Consider the following 18954-nt stretch of genomic DNA (forward strand, 5'->3'; position numbering starts at 1 on the left):
ACAGGAGATTTTAGTAAATAACATATAAAATTAAATAACATATAAAATTACTTTTTTGGTTTTAAACCACCTGTTTACACAGTCGTTGCCCGACCCGTTTCAATTCCGCGTTCCACTTATGACTCTGCAATATTTATGCGGTGTAGATAGTCCCCAATCATATGTTTTTAGTTGTGGTTCTGAGGAAAGACATTACAAACAAATATTAACTAGGATTAGCGTATGCGGTAAATAAACAAGCATGTTACGAGACCTCATAACGTGGGTGTTGAATACGTATCTTGGAAAATATCTGGAGAACTTGAATTCCGCCCAATTGTCAGTGGCTCTGCTATCGGGTAATGTGATATAATTGTTTATCTTTATTCCGCATCCGATATCAAAATAACTTTCCTTTACAGGCGAAGTTGAGCTCGAGAACATACCCATTCGCAAAGATGCCCTCCGTTCGTTTAATTTGCCGGTCGAAGTCACCGCCGGCAGCATCCGGAAAATCAAGCTCCAAATTCCAGTCCGCCAGTTTCGCACCTCGCCGTGGTGCATCTCCATCGAGGGACTGTTCTGTATCATCTGCCCGAAGAACCTGGAGAACTGGGACAACGAGAAGGAGAAGCTGCAGGATCTGGAGTACAAGCTAGCCGTTCTGGACACCGCCGAAGCGGGCTGGCGGTCCGAGAAGGGAAAGCAAATGGAGTCCTACTACTTCTCTTCGTACAACAATTGGCTTAAGTACGGCACCAACATGGCCACCAACATCATCGACAACATCGAACTGAAGATATCCGATGTGCACTTTCGGTTCGAAGACATTGTGGACACCGGAAAGAGCCGGATATGCACGGGCATCAAGATCGGATCCCTAACCGCCCAAAGCTGCGACTGTGATTGGACCAGCGGGTCGTACAAAACGGCCAACAACGAAATGAACTATAAGCTGGTGGAGCTCAAAGAGCTCTCTGTGTACTGGGATCTGTTGCACGAGGACATCAAATGTCAGTCGTACACCAACCAGGAGGTTCTCGAAAAACTGCACTCGACCTGCGAGTTGAGGCCCCACAACTTCATCATCAAGCCAATTTGCGCGACAGCCAGGTGGAAACGCGACAAGTGCCTGCAGGTGATACGTACCAAAGACAAGCCCAGGGTTTCCTGCGAACTCCTGGTTCCCGAGGTGGTCATAGACATATCCAAGGTGAGTTGTGGACTCCTAACCCAAAATCCATCAGCCTAAGTCATGCAATTACGATAACGAAAAGTAGTTTTAGCTCACTCCAAAGTTCATGCCTAACTATGTACTTTAGGTACTTTTTAAACGATTATGCAAGTATCAAACTTTAACACGGACGTAAATATAAATTTTACTACAGTATGACATTGCATAAACTTTACAATTATCGAGAAAAATAAAAATAATTTACTTTCTGCGTAGGCAATCCTTAATTTCCTCCAATTTGATAAGCATAATGGTAAATTTTCCATTTCATATATTTACTATCATATTATTTATTCGTGTGATATCACAAATTTGTGTGTTCATATAATAAGACGAAATGTTACCTTTCTATGACAAATTACAAGAAATTGGTACTAAATAATTTAATATTTTCCAGGTCCAGCGGCTTCAGATGTTAGATAAGCTCTCAGAAATCCGTCAAGTCAAAGAAGTTCGGCAATACAGGCTAAAGCGACCCAATTGCAGCGTAGAAAGCAATCCTAAATTATGGTGGAAATATGCAAACATTTGTCATGGTTTTGACTTTAAGCAAAATGATGAAAAGTGGTCAATTCTCAAGGAAAACCTTCGTTACATGCTGCTCTATAAAGCGATCATTTTGAATCCAAATGAAAATCTGTCCAATGCGGATAAAGAGTTTAAGGCTTACATCGAGAGCGACCGAAAGATCTCGGATTTAACGATAATGAGAAGAATATGCTTTGAAAAAGTGTTTACGAAAGGTTTCTCCTTTGAATCGCAGAACGAGCAGGGAAAGACAATGCTCTTTCATTGGTTTCCCAACTGGATGGGTTGGTATGCGAACAGTCCAAGTACCCCAAATAGTGAACAGGACGAGTCAATAAAACATTTGGAAGATGACATTCTCGTTGCGTTGGAGAACTCAATTCAGAACTCTTCGGAATTGAAAAGCGATGCGGTGTTCGGGCATTTTTCAATCAAGCTACTCAAAGGATTGGTAATCCTTCAGAGCGATGATAAATCAAGTGATGGCAGGAGTAAGTCAATGGAAATGCAGTTAAATAACTTTGCGGCCTACCTCCAGTTAAGCCCACAGTTAACTTCTTACACTGTGGGCATATCATTGCAAGAAGTGTATTTAATAGATAAAACCAGTAGTGAAACAATGCACAATTACTTAATTAAGCCACAAACAGGGAATACAGCTATACCAAATCAAGTAGCCAAAAATGGACTTCAGGAGGACACCCTGTTCCAGCTACAATATGGAAATTGTAATAACTTACGATTTCAGCTCAATATTAAATCAAAAAGTTTAGATCTTATTTATAATGAGGATGCAATTCAGTGGCTTATAGATTTCTTAGCTGATTTAAATCAGAAAAAATACTCACCGCGCAACAGAGTCGAAAAGAAGACCGACTTTATGAAAAACTGGAATCAAATGTTCAGTGGCAATGAGGTAATTAAATTTTAATCAATTTCCGCTTAAAATCCTAATATTTATTGTACTTTCAGGTTAATCGAAAGATTTGGATGTTCGAAATCGAAATCTTTGCGCCACGTATAATTTTCTTGGAAAACTACAAAGTCAGTAATTCTCTTATGGTCCTGCTGGACTTCGGAAAACTGGAAATGAGAAAAATGGAGGTGAAGAGAGTTATGCCTGTCATAGAATCGGCTGTAACCGAAAATACAAGCGATGACGATGAAACCTATTTGACTCCATGTTCGACACCACCTGCATCAGAGAAAAGTGGATCTGACTCTCCGACACTGCTAGAAAATCCAAAAACGGAAAGCTTTTTGAACAAAAATGTTCACTTGGAGTATGTTCTGCATAACAAGATCTACGACAAATACCTGATAAATTTCACAAACCTTCAAGTTCTGGTGTGCAAATACGAAGAAAGATGGCAGGCTTGCCTGAAAACATCGTCAAATTTTCACCTCATTGATAAGTTTAACATAAATCTTACTCTTGAGCAGAGGAATATATTCACTGTTGATCCGGACTATCCCTCACTTATGCTCTTTGGCACCTGTCCAACCATATTAATCCATGGAAACGAGGAGCTCATTAACAATTGTTGTAACATTATGAAACCCATTATAAAGGCTTCCAAGGAAATGGAAAACATTTATAGAGGAGGCAACACGCTGTACGCCAGTGAAAGAATCAAGAACTTGGCGGAGGACGATAGAAGTCGCGTCGTCATTGAGTTTGTAATGGACCAACTAGTGATAGAAATGCAGTCGACAGACAGGAGTATTGCTGAGCTCCAAATCATCGGGGCACGGGCTGGGTTAACGAAAGAATCAAATGAGACGAATATTTCCATGTCGGTTCACGGATTGCTCTTAGTAGATGCCATTCAGTCTTTCGGTCCCGATTTTGAGTTATTGGTTGCTAGTCATCGACATGTCGGGTATGTAAATCTTAAAAAAACATAAGCAAAAGCTTATTAGATTGCTTTTCCTTTCGCTGCTTTGCCTGATAAGACCACATTTCATTTCTATACTTAATTAATAATTTTGTTAGTATGCATGATTGTATGTGCATAAAATTCATAATATAATGTAAACTATTTTCAAAAATATTTCTGCATTTTGTAGAATGGATAGTTTATCTGGCAGCCTTAAACATAGTGCAATTGTTTCGCCAACTTCGCCTGGATCGCCAAATTTTTTTGATAGGGCTACTAGTCCTCACATGATTACAAAAGCAGTTCAAAATATAAAGATGGGTATGTACAATTCAAAAAGAGGTTCCTTGTTATTATCTAAAATGCGATCTATCTGCAAATTAACCAATCCTTTTTGCTCACAAGTAATTTGCCTAACAATAATGTTAAGTCAACATTAAACTAGTGATTATAAACTTCTTTGATAATGTATTTTTTAGGCGATAAATCAACAGAGTACTTCGATGATGAGGACTCGACAGCGCTTATTTCAGTTGACATTAAAATTGTTCCACCCAATGAAAACAATTCAATGCAACTTCACACTACAAACATCACTTTCAACAGTTTGGACATAATAGGTACTTATATTTTATAGTTTTATCAACATCAGAAAAATACATTTTTTCAACACATTATTTAGCTAATCAAGATACTATTCTTGAAATTCTAAACTTTGCGAAGAGGACTCTTTTGGCACAAAATATATTTCAAAGTGAAAGCCCGCAATCAACAAAAGAATCGACTGAAGTATCAATAGAATTGGAAGATCAAGTTCATCATAAAAATCATAATGAAATATTTTTTGATTTTTTCCGACTAAACATTCTATTGTTATACACCATCAAGAGAGACAAATTCAGTGTTGGTCGAAAAGTTGGAACTGTTACGTTGACGGAAGCGAAAATCAATGCGTCCTTTCAATCGGATCTATCCATTTTTGGATCTCTTGGCGGAATACAGGTTATTGACATTACTCCAGAAGCTTTTTGCCATCCAAGGATTCTATCTGTTGGACGAGATCAAATTTTGAGGGCTTCCGACTCAAATAAACAAACCGTTCTTAGTCAGCTTTCAAACGAAATATACTCAAACAATTACAACGAAGAGAAAAGCGACGAAAGCGATGCAATAAGTTTTCAAAGTCATTGGAGTGACAAAACTACTTGCACTTTTCAAATGCGAATGGCTTCGGCTTCTTATACTCATTGTCCCAGATTTTTGCGGGATGTCAATGCTTGCATTACGTATTTTAAAAGAAGCTTAAGGTAAGTTTATGATGGAAGTTATTAATATATTTTGTAAAACCCCTAATTTATTTTTAGAGAGTTTGCAACCTCCATTGGTAACAAAGCTACAGATATGGCTAAGGAATTCGTGCAGCAGATTAGAGCTGCTGAGCAAATTGGACCAGTTTACCCACAGCGAAATCACCAGGACAATTGGTAAACTGAAGACTTATTTTAAATTTAATAAATCCAATTTTTAAAACTGCTATTTTCAATGTTTTAGGCTTGATATTATAATAAGTAGTCCAATTATCATTCTGCCAATTTCCAACACGAGTACGAATGTTTTGATTGCCAATTTGGGAAAAATTAGTTGTTCGAACGCCGTTAAATGCGATTCAGATGCTTTCAATGAATCCTATACAATCGAAATTAAAAACACATATGTATATTCCTTGAACATCGATGAACGCGAGTACAGCTTTAACGTTCATCCTGCTAAAAATAAGGATGCAATTCCTATTTTGCATGACACAGCAATCACATTACATATTTATGCTGGATACAGCGAAGACAATGGTCAAGAAAAAAAACTAAACAGTTTCTCAGTAAGTAGTAATGCTATTAATTGTTTAGTAATAAACTACGATAATTTAAATCATAAATTTACAGATAAAAGGAAGTATGGTTGAAGCCCTAAAAGTGTCCCTAAACCGAAAACAATACGAGTTACTTTTAGAGAGCATCCGATATGCCACTAATTTCTCGAATGGAGTTATAAATGACTCGGATGATGTTGATCAAAACGGGGATAGTGAACCAACTTTAAGTGTTGATGATGAGCCCATTATCAGCACGATCATACATTTCTCAGTGCCTGTATTTCAAATCAACCTGCAGAACGAGTACCACAATGATTTGATAAATTTAACATTTAAAGACTTTAATGTTAAACACATTGCTAAAGGATTTGACAAGGATGTGGAAGTGGTGTTGAAATCGGTGTTAATGGAAGATTTAAAGTCAGACTTAACATCACCGTTTAGAAATATGGTAACTTCGGTAGATCTCGATAAAAATATAAAGAAAAACGAATTGACATCGTCTTCGTGTCCCGATTTACCAAGTTATTGTAATGCGCTGAAAAACAGATCTAGATCCATGCCCTACATGCAGGTAAAAAGATTTAGCGGAGACAAAAAGTTTACAAGTTGCAACAAAAACGAGTTGGGAAGAAAGAAAGAAAGCCAAACGCTAGTTATCTACAAATCTCATACAGGACGATCTGCTGAGAACAGTAAGCTTGAACAATCGAGTTCAATTCAATTTAATTGCCTGAATTTGGCTATTTGCGTGGAACGCTGGTACACGATTTTCGACTTTTTTGGACTGGTTTCGGCTGATAACTACGATGAAAAGTACACAGAAGAGAAGAAACTTGTAGAAAAAAGTAAGTTAGCTTAACACATTATATTGATTAATTTTTACAATATTTATTTTAGGTATTGACGAATTTTGCAGTAAACTGAAAGTGTCAATCAGAAGTTTTAACTTCACGTTGATTCGGAATGAGTCTCTTTTGTCCAGAGTGAATGTGTCAAATGCTGTTTTCATGATTCTTCAGGACCAATTTTCCAAAATTGTTGAAGGCTGCTTGGGATCCGTATCTGTTTATGATCTGACAAAATATGGAAACATTTACAAGCAAAAGTTTCTTACAAGTGGCACAGAAGCTTTAAACTTTGTGTATAAGAAGTGAGTTTTAATCGAAAACTAAAGTATTTAATGATATATCTATATTTTTTTGACAAAATACATTCCTTTAAAAAAATGTTTTTATGCATTTTCAGAAAACTGGTTGATTTGGAGGCCTTAAAAACTTTGGACACCGACTCAACGCTGCGAATTAATATGTCTGCAGTGCATTATATACACACCAAACGATTCTCCACTGAATTACATGTTTTTGTTAAAGATCTCTTGCAATTGCAAACGGTAAGATTAATTGTTCTGTGTTTATATTTTGTTTTAATACTTTTTCATATCTGTGCAGCCTGTAATAAGAAAACTAAAAAAACAAAGTCATGGAAATGAACAGAATATGCGTCCATCAAAAATGAAGCTGGTCATTCAAGCGGATTCCCCAGTTATTGTACTTCCTGCTTGCTATAACAGAAACGAAGTAATAATCGCCTACCTTGGGCAGTTTACATTGAAAAATAGCTTTCACTTTGCCAGCGACGATAATATAATAAGCAAAATGAGTGCAAAGCCAAGTGAAAGTGAAATTCTGGACGTAATGCGAATCGACCTGGTCAACATAAACTTATTCTCCGGGGAAAGGACCTCAATGAAAGCAAAAGCTGATCAGGAGAAGGATCGAATTATAATCGCTGATATCAACTTCCAAAGACTGGGACAGCCATTCTTCAACGAATCGTGCTTCCTTCACCTGCAATTGGAGCGAAATCTTTCGGCGGACATTAATCGTGTCTGTCCAGACATAAGTGTTCAAGGAACTTTTTCGAAATTGAATGGCATGATCAATATTCAACAGTACAAATTGATTCGAAGTTTTTTAAACAACAATATAGGCGAGCAAACGGATGACATTTACATGAATTACCATACTAACAGTTGCACGTCCATTGAAAGACTATCAACAATTAATCTGCTGCCAAAAAATGAAGTTTCCAAAACGGTTTCCATTCTGATATCAATAAGAATTTTACTAGAAGATGTTTCACTACTTCTAGCTTTAAATACTTCGCACAGTGCAGTAATAGAGCCCTTGGCTTGTATTCACTTTTTGAAGTCCACTCTGGAAATCGACTTGTTCAGCGATGGCTCACAAGATATAGATTTGATATCGAGCAATATACTTATTGTTGATGAGAGAAATGAAACCGACAAGAGCAATGAAAACATGTTTAAAAATATATTGGAGCCATCGAAAAAGGAGGTGAGAATCGAAAACTCTGTACAAGTGGAAATCCATTGCAGAAAGAAAGCCAACTTTAGCAAGTACACAATAATGTTAAATAATATGAGGGTGTTTGCGCTTCTCAGTTTTCTGGACCAATTAAAATCGTATTTACAAGAAGACTCACCAGCACCCGTTGTAAATAATCAGATTCCACAAAAACCCCAAGTCGATAATAGTATTTCCACAGAATACGTTGTGAATATTACGGATTCGGAAATAATATTCGCTGAGGAATGCAGTCGCCTCGACTCAAATGCAATAATTTTGAAAAGTACAACCGTTATTTGTTATAAGCCAAACAGTAGTATTGTGCCTCTATCCTTGGACATTAACCACTTGGAAATATTTTCCTGCACTTTGGACGCCGAAGAGGAGAGCGCTTTGTCTATAATTGATCCTTTTACCTTGATAATTGAGTTACGCAGTAATTGCCTGAACATTCTCATACAGAAACATTTGAATATTCGACTGTCCTATGTGGATGTTAAATTATTTTCGAGAATGGCTCGTCTGCTTCCCACACAAACATCACGATCGAAGAATGTTATATCTAAGGCTGACTCCGATCTGGAGAAGGTAGCTCCCCTCGTGGCAATGGGTTTTGAGCTTTCCGACTGTCTGTATGCCATGCAAGTGAATAATTGGCGAATCAACGATGCTGCAATTTGGTTGTCGCAGCAAAAGCAGAACACCTACCGAAATCCCGCCCTGGAAATGAAAACCGCTGTGGTGGACGCCAGTCTCATATCGGTGTTCATAATTGATGATTGCATGGATGCCGATGTGCCACTGCTGGAGGTTTCCCTCTCGAAGTTCCTGCTCAACTATACCTTCAAGACGCAGGATCCCAATCCCAAGGAGACCAACATTCGGCACTTTAGCTTGGGCAATATTGACACGGAAGCGGCCGTAAACTATTATAATCGACGTCTCAGTGGATGGGAACCGGTGGCGGAGACATGGGAGTCCCATTTGAAATGGAAGTACACCAAGGGTCACTTGGATAACAAAATTCGTTTCGAGATTGGCATATACAGCAAGCAGATGCTCAAGTTAAATGTGACCTCCACCTTTATAGAACTCTTCAATGTGGTTCTGAAGAACTGGACAAACGATTTCAACGACAACGGGGCCAAGAACTTCAGGCAACGTTCTCCGTTTATTCCGTTCGCTCTGCAGAATCTCAGCGGAACACCCCTACTTTTCAAGCCCATTTATGCTCCCCTTGGAGATTTAACATGTTCGGATCTACAGCAGTTTGAATTGATCAAGAACTGGTATGCTGTGCAGCCCAACGAAACCAAAACATTCGACTTCACCCAGAAGAGTAAACTGCGACACGTACACTCTCACCAATTGAATTTACACCAGATTTTTGTACAAATCCATGGCTGGACATTGATTGGACCCATATCGGTGGACAAGGTTGGAATGTTTTTCCGCACCACAAAACTAGACTCGCAGTTGTCCACGAAAAGCAGGATAGTCTTTGACATCTCTTTGATTGGTTCCGCTCAGAAGCTGATAAAAGTGAAGTCCTCTTTGGGGGTGATAAACAAACTGGATCGCAACGTGTTCCTGAAAATGTCCTTGAAAAGCACTCACAGTGACGGACTGACGGCAATAAGTGTTATAAAACCCAACGATGAACTTTCGTTGCCGCTGAAATTTATTGATGCCTCATTGCATGTGGCACACAATACCAGTGAAAAGGAGGCTTACGAAGACACGGGTTTTAGTAACGAGGAAATATTGTGGAAAGCTTGCGGCAAGGATGACACCCGACAACTTCTCTTTGGCTATGACAATAACAAGAGCATATTGTACACCTTAGCAAACGTAAGCAGGGAAATTTATCACTTTAAGGAGCAGAATTTACCGGGTCACAAGATCACTTTGTTGCCGCCACTGAAGATAAACAACATGCTCTGCTGTGACCTGATGTTCAAGATCCATGAGCACGCCAGCGGCAGAATAAACTCATCGGAGAGTGCGAATATCTACAATGTTAACATATATCAGCCCCTCAACTTGAGCATCACCCTGGACAACTTTCAGCTTTCTGGGCAACTTAAGATTCCCGTAAGCCACATGGGTGTTGTTGAGCCGAAATTGAAGTTGTTTGACATCAAGAAGAGGGAACTGCACCTCCGCGTATCCATTCAATCGCTCAAAGGCAAGGGCATGGAAATTTATATCAGTGCTCCCGTTTGGATAATCAACAAAACAGGTCTTCCCCTGATTTACAAGCAAGAGGGCACCAGTAACACAGCGGCAGGACAATTTGAGGAGCACGAGACTGCGCGACAAGTGGCACCTCTGATGTTCTCATTCTCCGATCAGGAGGGATCCCCCGCCCTGGAATTGCGCTTGGGCAATGCCTTTGGCTACAACAATTTGGTATGGCTTTACCACCAGTACAAATTCCTTAGTTCTAATATTTTACTATGCACTTTCAGTGGTGCAAAAGCTTTAGCACGCATAAGGATTTAACGCACAGGGAATTGCGAGCTGAGAACACAAAGGGCAGCTATGCCATTGGTATTAGCGTTCGACGTGGAAGAGGTTTATACGCTTGCACGACCTTTGTAACCTTATCACCCAGATTTCATCTGCACAATCGCAGTGGCTACAAACTGGAGTTTATGCAACTGTGCGATATTGTCAATAATGTGAGTTGCCATATAGGCATTTCAAATAACATTAAGTTACAATACATTTTGTATTTTTATTTCAGGACCGTCCCGATCCGCATAAAATCATTTCGGCCCCAATTGATTGCAATTTCGCCTTCCATTGGCCCAACTGGGATCAAGAGCAGTTTATTTGCGTACGAATTCCGGAGATAGAGTGCTGCTGTTGGTCGAAGGGGATTCCCATCAATGATGTGCAGAGTTTGTATATCAATGTGCGAAATGAGTGGGGCGAAATGTTTTTCCTTCGCTTGGAGATCATCTCCAAAGATGCCACTTTTATACTCTTGTTTACGGACGCTCGAACGCTACCACCACCGATTCGAATTGATAATTGTTCGGAAGTTGTCATCAATTTCTCGCAGCTGCGATCAAAGCCCGTATGGATTACGCCAGTTCGACCGCAATCCTCGCTGTCCTATGTCATGGATGATCCCTTGGGACTTCAGGCCTTGCTGATGGAGGCACCGGGTGGAAATATGATAGAGTTTCCCATCAACAACGTTAACAACATTAAGAAATCATTGACGTACACCAACTTTATTTACATCGCATTTCATGGCACCTTTGAGCGCTCGAGTGAGGAGGAAAATCCGCACAGGCACTTGGTTTTGGGCGTACGTGGCAGAAGAGTTGTGATAATGGAAAAGAACTCGGGCGATCGATCCCAGCTGTGGCTCATGAACTCAAATGGTCAATTGGAGCATGAGGGATCCACTCCACCGATTCAAACCAATGATGCGAATGCAGTGCGACTTGTTCTGGACCTTGAGAAGGCTCCAAATCCCATGGAGTTTACAAGTCTGGTGGTTCGAACGCCCAATAAGCAAAGGGTCACCACTCAGACATGGAGATTCGAGAATGGCCGATTAATGTGTCATGCGAATATGTGCGTTCAGGTGAGTGATACTTCTTAACAACTTTAAAGGTTTGAAACATAAGACTCCAAATTTTAGTCCCGATTTGGAGAAAGCGGTCTGAAGCCCAACTATGAAGCAGTTGTGGGCAGGACTGAAAACAAATCGAACAAGCAAGCCATACCGATTGGACAGCATATAGTGGCGCAAAAACTAAGGCCTGGATCGGGTCAATTGGAGCTCTCGACGCGAATGGATGGGCCCATTTCCACAATCGAAATATGTGATATTAAAATTAAACAAAATTCAGTATTCCTTACGCCCGATTTGCTATGGATGCATGCTTCGCTTAATAATCGGCAAATTACGGATAAGGGAAAAGTATCATTCGTTCACGAGTATCTGGTGAGTTGACCAACTCCTCCAACTACTTAAAGCTTCTCAAACAAATAACTCTTCTTCTCATTTTCTAGATTAATATTGAGCTGGTCAAGGGAATCGGTATTTCAATTATAACTCGAAAGCCTTGCGAGGAAATCATGTTTATAAGCCTCGACCACATACATTGTGATATAATGCAAAGTGCGTTGGAGAATTCGTTAGACCTAAACATTTCGTATATTCAAATCGATAATCAATTGTTGGATGCGGCGAGCCCAATTGCATTACATACGCAAACTTCGAGTGACCACGACCAACATAAAAATGCAGTGGTTCTCAAATTGAAAATGTTACCTTGTCCAAACAAGAACGCAATCATTTTTAAGTACTTAACGCTGGACCTGAAACCCTCCACTGCGAATTTGGAGGAGAAACTAATACTGAAAGTGGCTTCATTCCTGGGCTATGGCAAGATCAACCGCCAGAATTTAAGTGTACAATACCAATTCGAAAACTTTGAGGAGAAGCCCATTCTGCAGGACATGAAGCGATATTATTTTGAGAATTTAAGTATTGGCGCAACACAGGTAAGTTTCCATAATAGAAACTTCATGATCTTATAATCAAGGTACTTTTTGTTGAAGGTTCGACTCTCAGCTTTCACTTCATCCAAATTGCCGGTGGAGTTACACGAAACGAAAAAGGCACTTGGGCTCACTTTAATCAAGTTCGAGGATGCCTTGATTGAGCTCGACAGGTATTCGGATAAATTGCACTTTGAGACAATGGACGTGTATCTGAAGGAAATGAAAAAGCACTACATCAACCAAGTCAAATGGCATGCGGCTGCCATTTTGGGCAGCGTCGACTTTCTGGGAAATCCCCTGGGATTCGCCAACGATCTTTCCGAGGGAGTATCTGGACTGATTTTCGAGGGCTCTGTCAAGAGTCTGGTGAAAAATGTAACGCATGGCATATCGAATTCGACGGCCAAGCTGACTGAAACGTTATCCGACAGCCTGGGAAAAGTTGTGCTGGACGATCATGATAATGAGACGAGGCAAAGAATTCTGGAACTGCAGTCCAATACATCCGGTGGTCACCTGGCAGCGGGTCTGAAAGGTCTCGGATTTGGATTGCTGGGCGGAGTAACGAGCATAGTTAGACACACTTACGATGGCGCCCAAGCGGATGGCGTTCCCGGCTTCCTGAGTGGCCTGGGAAAGGGTTTGGTGGGCACTGTCACGAAACCCATCATTGGAGTGCTGGACTTGGCCTCCGAAACGGCCAGTGCGGTTCGGGAAACCAGCCGGGACACGCACAGGAATGCTCCCGACAGGAAACGACTTCCCAGATGTGTGACCGGTGCTCCTGGTGGGCTTTTACCTTTGTATTCCAATCGTCAAAGCAAGGGACAACAATATCTATACCTGATCAATCATAAAAACTTTTCGGAAAAGATCATTTCATACGAACCGGATTTGTGGAGCGACAAGCAGGCGAGGTTGCGCTTGTTGGTTTCTACCGAATATGTACGAATATTCTCATTGAGCGACGGCAACCCAACAATTATGTTTGAGTGTCATGTTAGTGAGATACTTTCGTGCCATCCGCTGGTAACGAATGTGGGCACAACGCCATCTACGAGTAGTAGGGCGGCAGCAAGCCACTACATTGAGATTTCAACAAACCTTCCGAAAATTACCAGGCCAAGAATACGCTGTCGATCTGAGGAATGTGCTGAGGCTGCATCAAGATGCGTAAGTGAATTATTACTAGAAAACGCCATCAAATTAAGAAAAAAAAATAATCTAGTTTTGCATATAACTTTATTTACTTTTACAAATTTTGAAATAATTATCACATATATTCCATATTTGTTTCTTTCAGATAAACTACGCTAAAAGTGTCTTTGATGAACGTGAACATGCCGTTTTATAAAATGCAATAAGTCGGTTCGTGATAATAAACATACACCTTTTGACAACAAATTTTACATGTTATTTTCTTTGGCAATAAGTGTTATATTATTTTCAAAGTAGTAAGCAAAGTAACCATTAAAGGATATATAAACCCATAAATTTATGAATGCTAGGTAAATGGGCATTACGAAAAAAACTGGTTCAATAAAAACCAAAGATCCAAAGGCGATCAAAATGGAATCATCAATCAAATAATGTTACGGAAGCATTTTGAAATGAAATGACCGTTGTGTAAATACTGTGTACATATATTATCTGTCATGACGTGCATTAATAAAAAAAAGAATGTTTGTAAAGTTAGTAACGTTTATAAATTAAGGTATTTAATAATCGGCATTTTTGTAATGCTCTTTCCGAAACGATGAGAGTTTTAGTCGTTGCATTTGAAGAGCTTGTTCGGTTTCGAGTACTTTTACGTGGATTTCCATTTCCATCGTCTTGATTTGTGATGGCGTTAGTTTCGAAAGTTCTATTTCACTCTGCTGCTCCAGTTGGGAGTTGCAATCCTTGACGGTGGCAACCAGAGTTCCAGTTGCCTGAGTTACGCTTCGCGAGGCCTTGGTTAAGTCTGACAGCTTTTGACTGTTCCGTTCAGCCTTGACTTTGCTCGCTATAACCATTTGCGTTGTGCAGGCAGCGATTTCCTGGGCAGCCACTATGAGCTCAAAGTTCTTGCCAGATTCACTTTCAATGGCTTTGTTTGCTGCTTCCACCAGATAATTAGCTGCCTTTGCCACACTTTTCGAGGCGGATATCAAGCCATCCGACCACTGACTATTTCTCCTATAAAAGTCGTTGGCAGTTGCATTTCCTAAAATAATAAAAAACAATAAGGTAAACTGTTTTTGTATGTCATAATTTAATGTTACCTTTTTGGGACGCCACAATTTCGTGTTGTAGAAGACGTGATTTTTGTATTAAAGCTTTGACACATTCCATCAACGTGGTACACGCGTCCACAATTTTTCCGTTCACCTCCAGATTGGTTTGGTTGTCCTTTTCCCGAGCCTTTGCAAGTAAATCTGTGATTTTGGACGCTGCGTCATCAATGGCGGCATCCATCTCGCGCAGCTCTATTTCAAGGAGCTTGTCCAAATCTATTTTTTGTTCAAAGGTGGCCTTAATTTTCTCAATTAGTTTCCTTATATCTGTCAGCTTTGATTGTATATTAGAAATAATTGTTTGCCTGTCCTGGTCTTTCGTTTCATTATTTAATAGATATTGAAACAATTGGCAGACATCTGTGCATATTGAAGATGTTTTTGTGAATATCTCTAAAAGTTATATAAAAATGTTATTTTATTAGAAGTAATATATTATTATTTTTATGAACTTACCTTGACCCGTCTCGATTGCAGTGGTTGTTTTGTAAATAACATCGCATTGATCGTATAACTTTATAAATACATAACCCAAATACATAACATCTTGCATTCCTTCCGTCGAAGCAACAAAGTTTATAGCTGATGAGTTGTTAAATTTATTTAGAAGCGTTTCCATTTCACTAATTATGTTTGGAACGGCGTCCAAAGGCTGTTGCTCTGAGCCGCTTAATTTAGAGTTGCAGATTTCTTTCACAGTTCTGACTACCAATTTTCTAAGTTCGCTTAAATCGGAGTTACATGTTTGGTAGGAACTCGTAACTGAATCAATTTGTTGGGTTGCTTGGGCTAGTTTGTCCTCAGTAATCGTGAGTTTGCTTTGCAAATCCTCGTTACGTTGACTTACTGAAATATTGTCCTGCCTTAGTTGATTTACAATTTCCTGTGATTGCTGTAAGAAAATATATTCGTTTAATTTTTAATGGATGTATATTACTTTGTGTATTTACCTGTAAGGCAGTCTCTTTTTGCTTCAAATTATTAATGGTTTGCTGCAATTGAGCATTTTGGGCATCGCTATTGTTTTTATGTTCCACATTCAACTGCTCAATTTTAGTCAAAAGCAATTCTTTTTCCGCTTCGAAAGCTTTTAAATTGTTTTCGATTTCTACGGTCTTTAAACTAATTTGACTTTCAGCGGAGGACAGCTTATTCTTAGTGTCAATAAAGTCTTTGTCTTTCTGCTCCAAGTTAGTGACTGTTTGCTGCAATTGGGCATTTTGAGCGTCAGTATTGTTTTTATTTTCTATAGTTTGTTGCTCAATCTTAGTTAAAAGCAAAGCTTTTTCCTCTTCAAATGCTTTTAGCATAGATTCGATTTCTATGCTTTTTTCGTTTATTTTGCTCTCGGCTTTTGACAGTTTTTCCTTAGTTTCATCGAGAGTTGCATTAAGGTCATCGATTTTTAAGCAATTTAACCTCAAGTTTTCAGAGGTGGAATTAATATCTAGTTCTTGGATCTCCTTTTGTTTAACAACGTCATCAAGTTTCTCTTTTATTTCCTTTTTGATCGCTTCGAGCTGTATTAATTTCTCCTTGTGCTCTTCTACTTGTTTTTGCAGAGTTAAGTTAACTTTCTCTTTTTCCTCAACGTTGCCTTTGATTTTGGAAATCTCGTTGGTAAGTTCTTTTGTTTCCAGCAATAGCTGTGAGTTAACTTGTTTCTCTTTATTTAAGGACTTGTTGCAATCACTTTGCTGTAAATAAAGGCTATTAAAGACTGAAAATTGAATAGATAAACCTTACTTCTTACCTCTCTCAACAATTGAATGTGCTCATCCCGAATTTTCGTATAAAGCGTTTTAAGTTTATTGAATTTTTCAGAGGATAACTTATGCTTTTCTTCTTCCTCCATGGCTTTTTCTGAAAAAGAGTGTGTTTTAATTTGGGTCTTAATTTTATGTGGCATATAACTTACGCAAAAGGACTGGGTTTTGGTTGAGTTGCATCTCAAGATCGTCGTTTTGCATTCGGAAGGTTGCGCACATTTCTCTCGCCAATACCAGATCATTTGACAAGACAGTATTGTTTTGTTGAAGTTCCTGAACGTCGTTTCTATAGCTTTGTTGCAGTTCATCGAAATTTTTTTGTAAGGCAACCAGCTTATAGGATAGTTGCTCAATGCCCGCTTCCTTTTCACTAATTATACCCTCTAGCATGCTCAACTGCTGTTGGGCTTGACTGAAGGCTTCTGATTCGTGATTGTTAGTGTCCACAAGGTCCTCAACAACCGGATCGGGCTCCTGCGGCACATGGACTACTGGTGGGACATAGCTCGTGAAATCGTTCTGCGACTTAAAGTTAGGACTTGAGTCCGGCAATTCCGGGACTGTTATTAAATCCTTGAAATACTGAAGCGGTCGCACATTGTTGTAAAAACTCTTCAACTTAAGAAACAAACCATGAAACCGATCTCTGTGACCGGAAACAACATCGTACGGCACGCCATCATGTAGTTTGAACATAAGTCGAACGCTTAAATCGTACAGAGCATTGGAATCCTGAATTAGGCAAACTATTGGCGCTAGTCTACATTGACCTTGTGGCGTCATCGATGACATTCTGTATTTTTCCATTGAAGAAAATATTGTCAATTGCAGGGCAATTATATCCTCTAAATAGTCGAAAATTTCCACGCACAACTGGAAGCTGGAATTATAGTTTTGTTCTTACCATCATGAAATTTGTATATTTCAAAAGCCATGCTTACCAGTAATTTAGATCCCTGTCAACAGAAATGAAGAGTTCAGTGAACGAAATGTTCAGGGAGCCGGGGAACATTCTGTTTTTGTCGTGGAAATTTAATTTGGTGGCCAGCAGCTTACTGTACGCCTGTATACAGCATCCGATGTCGTCTTGCAGGAGTCCCCACATTTTGCCCACCTCCAGAATCATTTTCTTGTGGCTCTGCGAGTGCCTTATAGAACTTTCATGGGCCTCTCGCAGAACTTTGTGCAGGAGATGCGAAAACTTCCAGGCGGTGAATCTGTTCTGCATCAAAGGCTGGCGGGAGATGATCATCCAGAAGGTTTTGGCCTCCTTGGCCTTGTGGATCATAATAATAATGGAGCGGGCATGTTTGGTTTTGAGCGGCGCTTCCAGGCCATTTAAAGCTTTAGATACGCTGACGTTCTAAAACGAAAAGTTAAGATATAGTTATTAAACATTAAATGTCTTGAAAGAGAACAACTTTAATTTGTGATAAGAAAGCTCATTAAGTATTGTAAGACTTGTCTGAATTCTTCTTCATTCAATGAAATATGAGGAAATTACTGACTGAGAAGATATGGACGGTTTGGCGGGCAGATAGCATAACTATTTTTAATGGAATTTCTGCAAAAAAAAAAAAGTGATTCACTTCTACGGTTTGACTTTTTAGCCCCTTTTTTGGGGAATTCCGAAATTTAAAATATTTATAAACTTACTGATTCTTGGGAAATACGATAACAATAATCTGTAAACTTAAGATATTCATTCTACAGATTAACAAAACGTTCCGATTCCACATCTTATCTTGCTGATATTAATAAAAAGCTAATTCTATCGCGTGTTAGGGAATAATAATACCAAATTGAAGTCGGTAATCAATAAATTTGAGTGGTCTTTGTCTGCAGATTCAATTATTAACAAAAGTTAAAGTAGTTCACATAGCATTCACTGCATTTTCTAGTTTTCTGGGTCACTGCGAGCAAACGAGAAACTTGGAATTAGCATGTGCAGTTTCTTTGATGTTGCCAATCGTGCGAAACTGAGTGATATTTGGGACTCCTCTATATAATCTGGCTCAAGGCTGACTTCTGGCTTTAAGTTGAATTTTAATGCAAATTTGATTTGATACAGACATCCGTATGTGTATGTGTATAAACATTTGCAAATGTGAAGATTTGCCTATTTACACTATGCACATGATGTGACAACACCCGCATTTCAAAGTGTACACAGATTTTCAGGGCGGTTAAATTTCAGGTCCTCAGGTTTACGTACCAAATGGTAGAATTCCTTCTCGGCGTGAGTTGCCATTGTTTACTGACAATTGTTTGCGTGGTTTACTGAACAAATTCGAATCATTCGCAGCGCGATATTTGTGCATTAGAGCAGCGAAGACATTGAGAACGGGAGTTATCTTATCTTATCAACAATGTTGCCCATTGTTTTCGTATTGAGCACATCATATCCATTCGGAACTTCGTGTGCATGTATATTCACATATGTTTAAGTATAAGTTAAAATTAGTCATATAAACAAATTTTGTTTTCGTTTATCGATAAAAATTTATAGAGCTGGG

At 39.2% G+C, this 18954-nt stretch overlaps 2 protein-coding genes across 3 annotated transcripts; one reads left to right on the forward strand and one right to left on the reverse strand.

The window, feature by feature from the left end:
- Positions 1–142: 142 nt before the first annotated feature.
- Positions 143–13797, forward strand: LOC128257931 (intermembrane lipid transfer protein Vps13D). Of its 2 annotated transcripts, XM_052989226.1 has the most exons (19): positions 143–338; positions 402–1192; positions 1611–2657; positions 2714–3624; positions 3812–3942; positions 4101–4241; positions 4304–4928; positions 4986–5105; positions 5173–5497; positions 5562–6339; positions 6392–6644; positions 6740–6884; positions 6943–10275; positions 10335–10547; positions 10613–11467; positions 11525–11830; positions 11899–12393; positions 12451–13566; positions 13697–13797. In XM_052989226.1, the coding sequence occupies exons 1-19, from the start codon at positions 242–244 to the stop codon at positions 13745–13747; spliced, it is 11733 nt and encodes a 3910-aa protein (XP_052845186.1). In that variant the 5' UTR covers positions 143–241; the 3' UTR covers positions 13748–13797. The 2 variants fall into 2 exon arrangements, with proteins under 2 accessions (XP_052845186.1, XP_052845187.1); XM_052989227.1 differs by lacking the exons at positions 143–338; positions 402–1192; positions 1611–2657; ... (1 more) ...; positions 3812–3942; positions 4101–4241 and having other exon boundaries at positions 4855–4928; positions 4988–5105.
- Positions 13619–18935, reverse strand: LOC128257935 (huntington interacting protein related 1). The gene is made up of 8 exons (XM_052989239.1): positions 18654–18935; positions 17380–17801; positions 16588–17318; positions 16423–16532; positions 15620–16366; positions 15126–15561; positions 14658–15062; positions 13619–14599 (listed from the first exon to the last, which is right to left on the reverse strand). Exons 1-8 carry the CDS (start codon positions 18687–18689, stop codon positions 14112–14114), a joined length of 3375 nt encoding a protein of 1124 aa, XP_052845199.1. The 5' UTR covers positions 18690–18935; the 3' UTR covers positions 13619–14111.
- Positions 18936–18954: the final 19 nt, after the last annotated feature.

Source organism: Drosophila gunungcola (genome assembly GCF_025200985.1).
Source record: "Drosophila gunungcola strain Sukarami chromosome 3L unlocalized genomic scaffold, Dgunungcola_SK_2 000002F, whole genome shotgun sequence".
Taxonomy (NCBI): domain Eukaryota; kingdom Metazoa; phylum Arthropoda; class Insecta; order Diptera; family Drosophilidae; genus Drosophila; species Drosophila gunungcola.

Bases quoted from the DNA above. Each gene is read 5' to 3' on its own strand.
- LOC128257931 (XM_052989226.1), top strand. From the start codon at position 242: ATGTTACGAGACCTCATAACGTGGGTGTTGAATACGTATCTTGGAAAA. The intron at 6,340-6,391 runs GTAAGTTAGCTT...TATTTATTTTAG, and splicing joins GAAGAAACTTGTAGAAAAAA to GTATTGACGAATTTTGCAGT. The intron at 6,885-6,942 runs GTAAGATTAATT...ATATCTGTGCAG, and splicing joins ATCTCTTGCAATTGCAAACG to CCTGTAATAAGAAAACTAAA.
- LOC128257935 (XM_052989239.1), bottom strand. From the start codon at position 18,689: ATGGCAACTCACGCCGAGAAGGAATTCTACCATTTG. The intron at 17,802-18,653 runs GTACGTAAACCT...TTTTCGTTTTAG, and splicing joins AGAAGGAATTCTACCATTTG to AACGTCAGCGTATCTAAAGC. The intron at 17,319-17,379 runs GTAAGCATGGCT...CTATAATTCCAG, and splicing joins GACAGGGATCTAAATTACTG to CTTCCAGTTGTGCGTGGAAA.